This window comes from Microtus ochrogaster, chromosome 26 (assembly GCF_000317375.1).
Source record: "Microtus ochrogaster isolate Prairie Vole_2 chromosome 26, MicOch1.0, whole genome shotgun sequence".
Classification (NCBI taxonomy): Eukaryota; Metazoa; Chordata; class Mammalia; order Rodentia; family Cricetidae; genus Microtus; species Microtus ochrogaster.
The window spans coordinates 282,492-295,539 of NC_022025.1; the positions used below are offsets into that span (position 1 = coordinate 282,492).

General features: G+C 40.6%; 1 protein-coding gene across 2 annotated transcripts in view; it reads right to left on the minus strand.

The window, feature by feature from the left end:
- Positions 1-13,048, minus strand: part of Abcb1 (ATP binding cassette subfamily B member 1) — a 154,005-nt gene that overhangs the window by 49,817 nt on the left and 91,140 nt on the right. For both annotated transcript variants that reach the window (XM_026784634.1, XM_005358287.3), the window contains exons 4-6: positions 10,283-10,442; positions 2,463-2,514; positions 300-491 (exon numbers count right to left, since the gene is read on the minus strand). In XM_026784634.1, coding sequence (XP_026640435.1) covers positions 300-491; positions 2,463-2,514; positions 10,283-10,442 — 404 coding nt within the window. The remainder of the gene's footprint in view (positions 1-299; positions 492-2,462; positions 2,515-10,282; positions 10,443-13,048) is intronic.

Here is a 13,048-nt window from a genome sequence, read left to right on the forward strand (position 1 = left end):
TACTCAGTGGGGCTGGACAGGCCACACTGCTGCTCCCTGCAATCACTGCTCTGCTCACTCTGCATTTGACTCTGCCAGTCTGTTCCCTCACTGAGTGCCAGGCAAGCAGCAGCTCCGCCTCCCACCCCCCCATCTCTGCCAGTGCACTGGGAACAAGAAGCTGTGTGAGACACAGGTACTGCTCACAAGGCTTTACTCTGCTCAGTGATGCACCTACACTTCTAACAGGGTGCTGGTATCTACTTCACAGCATTGAGAACAAAAGTGTATCTGACTTCAGCATAAAACTAGGTACTCACTCTGTGAGCCGGGTGTTGAGCTCCCCAACGTCATGCACGTCAAACCAGCCTATCTCCTGACTCATTATCGCGTGGAAAAACTTCTGTCTAATTTTGTGTATTTGTCTTCCAGCCGCCAGGCACCAAAATGAAACCTGAATGTAGGCAACTATGAGCACGCCAGCACCAATCCCCGTGTAATAGTAGGCGTACCTGAAAAACAAGAACAGTCCTTCCCTCTGAACACAGTTGAGTCTTACTTCTTCAGCTCTCTGGGAATCCCACCATCCTTAACAGACAGGAAGGGGTTGTAAGGAGCAGAACTGTCATGTCAGCGTGCAACTACATCTGTACTAATGTAGAGGAATGGTTAACAGTTGTCGCTGCACTGGGGAAAATCCCAGCTCTTCACTTAACTACAATGTAAACTTAGGCTGGCTGCTTTATAACTCCAGCTTCCATTATATTATGAAAATATTAGAAGAAATACAATATATCTGAAATGTACTCTGGCCAGGGTCTGGTGCACTGTAACTACTCAGAGGATGCCAGTGATTTTGAAAGATCGTCAGTGTACAGGCGCATAATTTAACATGAACAGTTGGAGTCTTGTCTGCTTTTATTACATCAGTATCAACTGATGAAGCCTTTAGGGTGGTCTTTGAACCTTGAGAGATGGAAAGGTGTGATGGACTTGTTAGAAAGTGGAATCAAGAGGTGGAGATGGTGTCCTGATCTTTCGAACTATAAGTTTAGCAGAACTTGGAAGACGACAGACAAAATTGATAGTGATCCCGTGTTATCTACTCAACTGGCTATTGAGAGCTAATCTAAAATGTTCAATAAATCAAATGGCTTCCCTCCCACTTGAAACATTTAATCAGGTCTTCTAGAAAAGCTGAGCAAGAGTTTTTTTGCTGTGTTTCTATAGCTAAAGATCCCATGGCTTCACTAAGCACTCTGAATGTAGGTTAAATAGAAACCCTGTGTCTTGTAATTGTTTTTCTGGTGCTTGTGATGGAAGCTCACATCTCATCCATGCTAGGAAAATGCTCTACCATCAAACCACATCTCTTTCAAAGCAAATATCCTAAAATTAACTAAAGGATGCCATTTGGCATATTTTAAAATGTTCTTTACTTGCCATCTTTGAATAAGAATGCTTACACCAAGTACTAGGTTTAAAAATAGATGTATAACACACAACTAGCCTTTTATGTTATGTTCGCAACTTCAAGAGCAATCTATCAGAATGTTGCTAAGCAAGTCATCATTCAAGGTGTATCTTATAAACTATACTTATTAAAGATGTTATTGGAACATTAAATTTTAGTTAATAGTTAACTGTATAATTAATTACTGTGTAAATGATAATGCAAGGAAGAGTTCAAAGCAAGTTCCATTTAACAAGTAGAACTTATACATGATGAAATACTGATGTGCTTTACTGTAATGCATTTTAAGACTCGTAAATTTTACTATTTAAGAGAGTAGACTTTCCCTTATATTAAAAATATGCCTCATTATAGTAAATACTTATAAGTATTTCTTTTTTATCTTCCCAAATGCTATTGTATCTCGACTTTCTTTACAACTATCAAAGAAACCATAGTAAAGTACAGAGCCATTATCATCTGATTCACCAACACATACCTTTGTACATCTGTTACAAGCTAGCCCACAGAATAAATGTCAATGTGCATAAATCATTAACAAAATAAAAAGTCTGCCCATGTCATTTAAGGCCAGAGTGACTCTATTTTTTCTGGGATGTTGTTTTTTTTCCTTTTTAGCATGAGTTTAAAGAATTTCTGTTTACTTATCTTACTTATCATTATATCATGACTGGAAACAGCCAGGAAGCAAACTTCTCACTAGGGAACGATTGAAAACAATTATTGTGAATTCAAATATAGCTAAGGGGCTTTCCACTCCTCTAATTCCCCTGCATATGTTATTTCATCTTTGCAAGTGCATACGTAAGTCTAATTGAAGTTCAAACTTAACTTAGAACATTTTATGATATAAACACTTTGCTTTAAAAAATATTTATAATGGATCTTCCAAGAAAACTAATAGTCTCAAAACTTCTAATCGTACTATTATAATGCAAACTGTAACTACATTACAGTAACTATAGCAATGCAGAAAAGAGCAATAGCAATAAGGATAATGTATAATTACGTGGTCATCTCATCCTCCAGGCCGCTAAGAATGTCTGAATCGTTGTATACAACTGGAACGACACAAAACAAACACAAACACTTGATGTTTCTTTGGTTCCCATTAAAACCCAGCATACAGAAATAAACTATGATATGATAGTTTACATAAGCGACCCCAACAATTCTACCAAGGAACTTCTACAACTCATAAACACTTTCAGTAATGCAGCAGGATACAAGATTAACTCAAAAAATCAGTACCCCCCCCTGCACAGATGATAAATGGGCTGAAAAAGAAATCAGAGAAATATCACCCTTCACAATATCCACAAAGACCATGAAATATTTCTGAGTAACTCTAACTAAACAAGTGAAAGACTTGTATGACAAGAACTTTAAATCTTTGAAGAAAGAAATTGAAGAAGACACCAGAAAGTGCAACAATCTCTCATGTTCTTGGGTAGGTAGAGTTAATATAGTAAAAACAGTGATCTTACCAAAAGCAATCTACAGATTCAACGCAATGCCCATCAAAATCCCAGCAAAATTCTTTACAGACCTCGAAAGAATGGTACTCAACTTCATATGGAAAAGCAAAAAAGCCAGGATAGCCAAAACATAAAGAAACTTCTAGCCAGGCAGTGGTGGCACATGCCTTTAATCCCAGCACTCAGGAGGCAGAGGCAGGTGGATCTTTGTGAGTTCGAGGCCAGCCTGGTCTCCAAGAGCTAGTTCCAGGGCAGGCTCCAAAGCTACAGAGAAACCCTGTCCCAAAAAACAAAACAAACAAACACAAAGAACAGACTCAGAATATCCAGGAAAGAGAAGCCAGTATCTGGCTACCTATGCAGACCCCAGAGTGAGACCTCAGAAATGGAATGGTTACATAGTGTATTGAGAAGCCATCCACAGGACAGCACCCAGAGCCACCTTGGACCTGGGGAAATTCAGATTCTAGTGCTCACAAGGGAGGGGAACAAAAAAGCTTGAGTCAGTTCCTGTATGGATGGTGTCAAACATCATTTGGCCCTCTCATCTACAGTTATGTTGTGGGCTGGAGTGTACCTCAGTGGTAGAGACCGCCCATGTGCTAAGCCTTGGTTCAATCCCCATCAGTCTAGAAAACACAGATATGCTGGTCTCAGGTGAGAGCTACATTAAAACATCTAAGCTATCCTAAACAATTGCCACTTTAGATAAAGAGGGACTCAGAATTTAAATTATGTTGTATAAAATAAAAGGGTTTTTTTTTTTGCACACTTGGGTTCTGAAATATCACATTCATTATGCGAATTTCCAGACACAACTCACAGCTCTTTGCCATTCCCACCTTCCGGAACTCTCATTCCATAGAACCGACTTCTGAGCACACCAAGGAATTTATTGTTCTCCAATTCTGTCTACGTTATCTACTTTTTCCTCAGCACTTTTTTCATTTTCTTTCTTAACCTGATTATTGTTTACTATTTTTCCCTCCAGGAAAATACACCTCCTTCACAAATAAGCCAAAACATGACCCCTTCTCAAGTGACTTCGCCATAGCATAGCGGCTCACCCTGTCACAGAATTCCATAGCAACTGACACAGGATTAAAATTTCTAAGTCAACGAAGAATGAAAGCAGAACCGCTTCTAGCTGGCCCCGCTCTTCCTCTGGGTGGAAACTGAGGAAAACTGGGTGATGTTTGCTCTTTGTGTCCCCATGCTCAGCTAGATATATCACTATGACCCAGCCTGTTCCAAAGATGGGAAAGCAGTCTCAGAAAGCCACCACCACGGATGCCTTTAATCCCAGCGCTGGGGAGGCAGAGGCAGGAGGATCTCTGTGAGCTAGAGGCCAGCCTGGTCTACAGAGCGAGTTCCAGGATTGGCTCCAAAGCTATTAAAAAACCCTCTCTTGAAAAACCAAAATAATAAATAAATAAATAAATAAATAAATAAATAAATAAATAAATAAATAAATAAATAAAACATTTTTAAATATCAGACAATTTATCAAAAATAGCTAATCCAAGAATTCTTCTCCTTGTATTATTAAGAGTCACATAATATAAACATGATAATAATCTACCGGATTCTATGTGGTGAGGACAGCCTTTTGTAAACTCAAGTCAGACCCCAGAGAAACTTCACCGTGTACATAGCATGACTAAATGCCATTTAGGGATTACATCGTGTTACAGTTTTATCCAAATGAAGCACCTCAGAATGTTTAAAAATGTCAATTACTGAGCACTTAGGAAAAGTATAAATAAAAAATATGCGACTTGAATGTATATATTTAGGAATATTTATGTCTGTATGTAATAATTTATGAGATGGAGACTATAAATCTGAAAGAGAAAAAGAATGGGTCTTCCCCCTCCATATGGGGGGAAGAGGAAAGGGAGAAATGATGTAATTACATTATAATCTCAAAAAATAAATATTTTAAAAATTATAAAGAACTAAAAAGGTGGGGAAATGTGACATGAATACATTAGTAATTTTTCCTTACTGAGAAGTTGAAGTTATAGTGGAAGTATTATCCTTTTTTTATTTTTGTTACTAACCATTTCATTTTTTTTTTATTTTTTTTATTTTTCGAGACAGGGTTTCTCCGTAGCTTTTGGTTCCTGTCCTGGAACTAGCTCTTGTAGACCAGGCTGGCCTCGAACTCACAGAGATCTACCTCCTCTGCCTCCCGAGTGCTGGGATTAAAGGCGTGCGCCACCACCGCCCGGTTACCATTTCATTTTTTAAATAATGAAACAATTCTCCTATTCCAGAAGCAATTTCTGAGGAGGAAAAGCTTTCCTATAAACACAAATTAAAAGGGTGTTTTTCAAGCCATCTTTCACATGGCCTAGTTTTCAGGCACTAGGGACGCCTAGAATGAGAGCCGCCCTTTCTAATCCCACCGGTCACTGTTCTAGCAGAAAGTTCGTCCACCTTTAAGTCCCAAATTTAATGGCACAGGGTGATACTGCTGAAAACTCTAGCCAAGGTTGTCTACAAACTTCCTTTTTATCCCTTGTGTTTTTCCCACCCAAGAAGTCACAGTAGGCAAGCAGAGCAACCTCTGAACCAGGTGATCAGAGTAACGACTCCCATAAGCACAGCAGTGACGTAACTATACCACCGCTGTGAGAAGACAGATGTGCACAAACAGGTGGGGTCGGAACCACCCCAAGTCAGCCACGAGCTGAAGTCCAGGAGAGTGAGGTTTATGGGACAGGTGGGGCTGAGCAGAGCATGTCACATGAGCCAATGAATGCAAAGTGAACTTATTACACGTTATGGGAAAACACTGGGACCGAAGTGCTTTCTGCTTTTGAAAAACTCACTGTGACACCATGCAGAGAATTGGGCAAAGGCAGGCAAGAATTAGAACATGGCGAGGCAGATAGAGCTGTGGGTGAGGAAGACGGCAGACACAGGCTGTAGCTGGGGCACGAGAAGGCTGGATTCCACTCTATTACTTTAAGTTTGGGCTATCTCTTTGAGATCTTTCTCCTGGTGCGTTTTCGTGACAGATGTCACTTAAGATGTCACTGGAGAGTTTGCTGATTGAAAAGGCATGTATGATCCACAGGCTTCTTTTATCTCTCAAACATTATGATTCCGGATTTCAGGATGCTCCATCAGCCACAAGCAGGAGAAACTGGACCTTTAGCCTAGGAGATCCATTTCCCACACATCTGTCCTGAGGGAAACCTGCCCTCAGCTCAGTGGGCTAAGTGCCAGCAACACAGATGAAATAGCAGCTACAATCTCCCACCTCTGTTCTTCTCCCCTCTGGAGAGCTTGGCTGCTGACTGGGTGCTGATCCTCTCGCTGAGACCTAACCACCTTCCAAAGCCTCTGCCCCGCAACAACCTTACAGCAAGAGTCATGATGGCCCAGTTGATGTTGAAGGACGTAAGGGCTCAGACCATAGCACTGTCCGTCCTTATACATAGGTCACTTGTGTCCTTAAAGAGGTCAGAAACAATTCATGTCTAGGTGATGGAGAAATGAAGCAATACGAGACATGATAGAGTTGGAAAAAGGACCACTACATAAAATATGACATAACATATGGTGTTCCTGAAAAAAAAAAAAAACACCTCATGTTTTGCTGGTGGAAATGAATGGGTCATGATAGCCCTAACCTGAGCTGTGGGTTAATCCACAGATGGACTCACACTTTGAAGACATTCTTGGGGAGGATGGGAATCTTAATGGGCGGGGACTAATGGAAAGAATCGGGAGGTGAGGGAAGTAAAGTCGCCGGGAGCAGGCCATTGAAGAGTACCTTGGCCTTGGGCTGGACCCTCCCCCTCCCCGTGTGTCTGTGTCTGTCCCTCTATCTGCCATCTCCCGGCCATCATGAGGTGAACAGCCCACCTTCCTCATGTCCTCTTGCTACCATAATTTCCACTTTTCCTCAGCTCTATGATGCAACTAAACTTAAAATAAAATCTCTGAAACTAGGTAGGAATAAATGGGACAGTTCCTTCCTTTACGAGCTTTCTCTCAGGTCTTGTCTCAGCAAAGGAAAATAGATGAACTTGATGTGCACACTTGATTGTTGCTCATCAGAAGTCAGTTCTTCTAGCTTCAAAAAGTCACCTGACAGTTTCTTCCCAAGCTAGGTCAAATTTCAACAAGTGAATAATTTCTTTATTGACAGCTGAGTTCAACTGCTCTCCCCTGATACTGTGTCCACAGCATGTCTAGTTAACACCTCTCACACTGGTCGAGCAGTGTTTGTATTTAGACTTCACAAAACACAGGGAAAGGTTAGAATGCCATAAATGCATGCATTATGTGTGCTGAACAGCTAGAGAATTCTGTAAGGGGAGATTATTCCACTAGAGGCCAATGAGAAAGCCAACTCTGCAGTTTGCTGCAGAACATAGGGTGTACAGGATCTAAAGAACTCAGAAAACACTCAAGACTACTCAAGACTTTCCTTGGGTGAATGTTACAAAGGAAATATGACATTTTGCTGTTGACCCAGGATGTTTTGCAAGCTCTTTGAATATCATGAAGGTGGGAGAAAAAGCATATAAATTTTACATTACTCAAAGCTACTATAAAAATTTTCAGCTCAGGGCTGGAGAGATGGCTCAGAGGTTAAGAGCATTGCCTGCTCTTCCAAAGGTCCTGAGTTCAATTCCCAGCAACCACATGGTGGCTCACAACCATCTGTAATGAGGTCTAGTACCCTCTTCTGGCCAGCAGGCATACAGACAGAATATTGTATACATGATAAATAAATATTAAAAAAAAAGAAAAATTTCCAGCTCAAACCATTATTTGTATTAACAGAATTGAAGTAAACTTAGGTAAACTACAGGTTATTTAAGTAAGTAAATACTTAAGTAAGTAAACTTAGGTAAACTACAGGTTCTTTAAGAATACAAAGTAGTTTCCAGGACCCAAGACAACTACCAAAGATTCCCTAAATGCCCCTATTAGTATTTACATGCCCGTTTCCAGGGGAAAGATTCCACAGCATGCACCAGAGACTTAAAATCCAGATGTCATCCTGCAAAGCCCTGGGTTTAATCCCTAGCCTTAAGGAAAAAGAAGATTCCAAATGTTGATGCTACTTTGTAAGTCAAGAACTATCAATCTATTTTCAAGGTATTTCTTTTTTGGGTAGTCCTAGGAACTGAACACAGGACTTCATGATTGCTAGGCGAACACTCTGTCACTGAGCTACAGCCTCGTGCTTCTCAGGATTTCCCCACCTGTGTGGCAACTGAGTCCTAAGTCTTGGAGTAGTTTGGTTTAGTAAGAATTCAACCCTGCTTGGCTGAGGTGACCTAAAGATTGAATCTTAGCGCTATTAGCCTGTCTTTCCCAATCAGGTGTGTGACATGCAAATCCTCCCTATAGTCCGTTCACTTTCCTGCTCTCATCTCAGTCCTAATGAAGCAAATTTGAAAAGCATGAGAAAACTCAAGTGTAGAAGCCTCTTTGCCACATTTAGACTTTTTGTGGTTTCAGTTTCCTGCAGCCAGCCACGAGACTGTAATACTTCACGTCATCACAAGAAGAAGTGGGGTGAGAACGGCTCTGTAAGTTATTTTGAGAAAGTCAGAGAGACCACATTCACACAGCCTTGAATGTAGCACATTGTTATAGCTATTCTATTATTACAGTTATTAATCTTATTGTGCTTAATTTAAAAATTAAACTTTTATCATGGAGATGTATGTATATGAAGATATAATATATGCAGGTTTCGGTACTATCCGTTCGCGTGGCCCACATGGCGACCATTGCTGCTTGACAAAGGTCCAGCGTTTCACCATTGCAGACCCTTCTCCAGCACCTGTTTACTTTCAATTTTAGTGATTCTCACTATTAATGCCTTTCCCTTTAGGAGATTTTGTTCAGGCTTTGGTAAAAGATGAAAATGTGTACAATGGTAGCCTCTTTAAACAAAATAATTCTTAGGAAAAAAAATCCCCGTCACTTTGGGATCAAGAATCCCATTGTGCCCTCCTAATTAAACCAAGAACCGGAAAGCTAGAGATTTACTAGACACGCCTGATCCCAAGGATGAACTACCTACAATCCAGATCCAGAGCCTGAGGCCATTAAAGCAAGAGTTCAGTTAATAAACATAGAGAGTATTCAGCAATCAGAACGGCAGGGTATAATGGAAAAAGACTATGACTTCTAGATCTTCCCTTCGTGAGCTTTATGAAGGGAACAGGCCCATATGGTAAGACTAGGAGATTGTAGTGTAGTCTGCTCCCCAAAAGTCCTTTTCCAAGGTCAGGCATTTGGATAAGGATCTCCATGCTCTTGGGAGCTTGAGGAAAGCTTCTGCTTGAGAAAGCAGTCAGAATTTGCAGCCCTTCATTAACATAAGGCTGGTGCCCTCCTTTGCCTATTCTCAAGGTTAATGCTATATTCTACAACCCCTGAACTCAGCCACACTCCAGCTCACCCGCCCCAGTTTAATACTATGTTAAAAGTATAAAAGGTGTAGTTTTTCTTCAATTTGGCGCTGTTAGCAGTCATCCTGATTCACCCTCCGATCCTGTCCTAACTTCCTTTTCCCCAGCCCCCAACCCCATCCCCAACCTTGCCAAAACAGGTCTCTGGCGAACCCTGGGTCTGAATGTACTGGAACAAGTCACTGGCAAAGGAAAGGATCTGCTATCATGAGAGCTTCCTCAGAGCCCACCTCCTCATGGACTCACCTTTGGACTCTGGCACACAATGTTCTCTACCTCTTCCTGGTATTGAGGATGAACTCTTGCACCTATCTTAATCAAACATTTCCTGAGCCCAGGATCTCATGCTTTCTCACAAAACCTTTCCTTGGTTCCATTTCTCCATTCCCGGATTTGCTCCTAAAGACCTAACCTTTAACAACATACAAACCACAATTGCTGGCATTTACTACTGCTAAAATCTACTGAAATTCCATCTTTTGCAACTTATTTGAGAATGATGATGTTCTTCTAGCTTCTCAGGTCAAATGCTTTAGAAGTGTCCTAGAATCTTCTCTTTACCCACGTTCAGTCTGCCACAGCCTCTCGTGATGATCCGAGCTTTCCATTCAAGGGCCTGATGAGATTCCTGTGCTTCTTCCTGAAGCTTTATGAGGTTTTTTTTATATGTTTCAGAGATTACCTCTCAATTTCTACACATCTCTGCCAACACTTCCACTGGTTACTCTGATGTTTGTATCATCTGCTGCTCCGTACAAGGATGAGCAGGCGTTCACCCCCTCCACCACCTAGACCTCTAAACACAGTAGTGTACCCTTAGTAAGACCCCACAAAGAATGACTTCAGGTCAGTGATTTGTGCACGCTTCTAACACAATCAGTACCACAAACAATACTTACTTTCATCAGTAAAGTTTGGCTGCATGTTTCCTACATTTGCAAAGGTGTCTGTCATGTCTCCAAACACCAGCATCATAAGTGGGAGTGCAACTCCATGGATGATAGCAGCGAGAGTTCCCACCAGCATGTACAGCCTGTCCAGCCAACCTGCATAGCGGAACTGGAGAGAGAAGAAAACAAGGGCATGACATCGGGCATTTCCGCGAATGTTCTCCTCTGCCTCCAAATCCTCTTTCAAATCCAAATGCTTTTTTTTTTATGTTCAGACTACTAGCTACTGGTTCAAGCTACTCTCCTGCCTTGGCCTCTTTGCCCTCTACCCTATTACTACAATAGCTTAAGAAAAAAGGGCATTTGATTTGTTTATTAAGTTTTGTCTTCATTCTTCATAGTAGAATAATCTGTCTTGTCTTTTTATATGCGAGAATTATAAAAGTTGTTAGTGAGCTGATAGCAGAGGTATCATAACTTTGTTCTAGTTTCAAAGAGTAGAGACCACTTCATGGAAAAAAATTCTGAATGCCAAAGGTCTCCTTGAAGACCCCACTGAGGAAGCACTGTACTACTTTTTAAAAATCATTTTTGATTAAAGATCTGTTGTACAATGATATTATTATAGCTGAAAATAATTCAACATATTTGTAACAGAAAAGCACTTACTTGAATGACTATTTCCTAAGAACACTTTCTCTAACGACTACTGCAGATTCCCCAAGAACATTTCTCTAAGAGTTGAATATGATCACAGTGAATGACTATTGCAGATTTCCCGAGAACATTCGCTAAGAGTTGAATATGATCACAGTGAATGTACTGCAGATTAACACCAGTTCTCTAGTTACTGGCAAGACACAAAAAGCAAAGCAAGGCTTATCTGGATCCAAGCAGTGATGAAGGATGAACACCTTAAGAAAGAGTAAGTGAGCCTAGACAGGGTCTGTCTAGGGGGCTGTTTCACAACTGTGAATAACTCAAGAAACTGGTGCAGAACTGAAAGGGAAAAAAAGCAAGAGAAAATGAAAATACAAAGTACCGAGGCTAGAGTATGCAGACAACCCCTGGGAAAATGGCTGTCACGTGATGTGGCATTCAGCTACAGGTAGCATGTTTCTGATTATGGGAGGGAAACTGGGTAAAAAGTCTAAGCGGGAAATGAGGAAGCCTGAAGAATAGGGATCAGGTGACAGCACCAAGCTGGCTGGGAGCCTACAGACAGATTCGGAAGCAGATGGGTGTCATGTGTCTACATGTAGCTATAGTCAGGAGCTTTCTAACACAGGGAGGAAATTGGATAAACAGCCTTAGCTCTAGGCAGGAAATGTAAACAAAAGGAAAGACCAGGGATCTAGGAGCACAAAAACACAGAAACTAAGATTTTAAAGCTTATATTTATTTCAGAGTGAAACAGAAACTAATCCGAAAGCCACTTAACGGTACTAAGTGAGGATAAGCATTGAAAGGACACGTGGAGAAACAAGGAGTAAAAGAGCTCCAGCTAATACTTAAAGGTACTCCACATAGCAGGAGCCTAAACAAAAACAAGTTTTGTGAAACAATTATTGAAACCTAAGGCTTGGAGTAAAAAGAAAAAAAAATGCATTAAATGTTATAGTTATTAGGTATTTGCCTTTAAATTACATCTTGGAAATGTAACCAAATGAGATTAAGCCTGGGTTAATGGCATATTTTTCAAAACATCATCTTCTTTATAAATTAAACCCTTAAGGAAAGAGTAGTGACTGGGCATATTTCATGTTTCTAAGCAACTGTCTTCTTCCTTAAAAATATACAGGAATAATCAGGCAGAAAGTATCCTTTTTAGTTTTTGTTTTTGTTTCTTTTTGTTTCTCAAGACAGGGTTGCTCTGTATATCCCTGGCTGTCCTGGAACTAGCTTCGTAGACAATGCTGGTCTCAAACTCAAAGGGATCTGCCTGCCTCTACCTCCTGAGTGCTGGGATTACAGGAATGCACCACCAGTGCCTGACTGAAATTATTGTTTTTTTGAAAAGAATCTATTATTACACCAAATATCAGACTCTTCAGAATAAGAAGGGAATGTGATTGATAGGCAAAACTTTCACTCATTACCACCATCCTCAGTATTCTACCTCCAGAACTTCTCATTGGACAAAATCAAAACAAAGGAGGTGATGTGTGCACATATTTCCTGACTATTTAACTAAATGACAGATACAAGCTACAGAGCATATGCCAAAGATACCTAAATTCAGAAAGCTTAAAGAGCAGGAGAAAGACAAAGCAAAAAGTACCAGCAATGTACATTCTGCATGCTTTGGCAGCAGAGTAAAGACCAGACAACAAATGAGTCAAATTCTCTCCCCTGTAGAAATCCATCATAGGATAAATGGTGCTGCCTCCTAGTTTCGAAGGATGAACAGGTGTTCAGAAGCAAGATGGAAGGCATTCTAGCCAGAAATAAGAGCAAGCAGAAGCAAGAAAGATTCAAATGGGCTTTGAGAAGATTAAAGTTGCTCAAGTTTGAGGTTTGATATATGAAAGTACAAAAATAAAGCACATTAACTACTAAGCACCCTTCATGGAGATGGGGAAACTGGAAGAGTCGAGTGTTTGAAAAGGAGAACAGGGAAGTCTCCTGAGCATGGCTTGCATTCTTATCCAAGAAGTAAAACACCACATCAGAGGCAGAGCTTTACAGTGGCAGTCATAGGAGTGGATTAGCTCATGTAGTGGAGAACAGGGAAGTTTCCTGAGCACGGTTTGCATTCTTTTTTTTTTTTTTTTT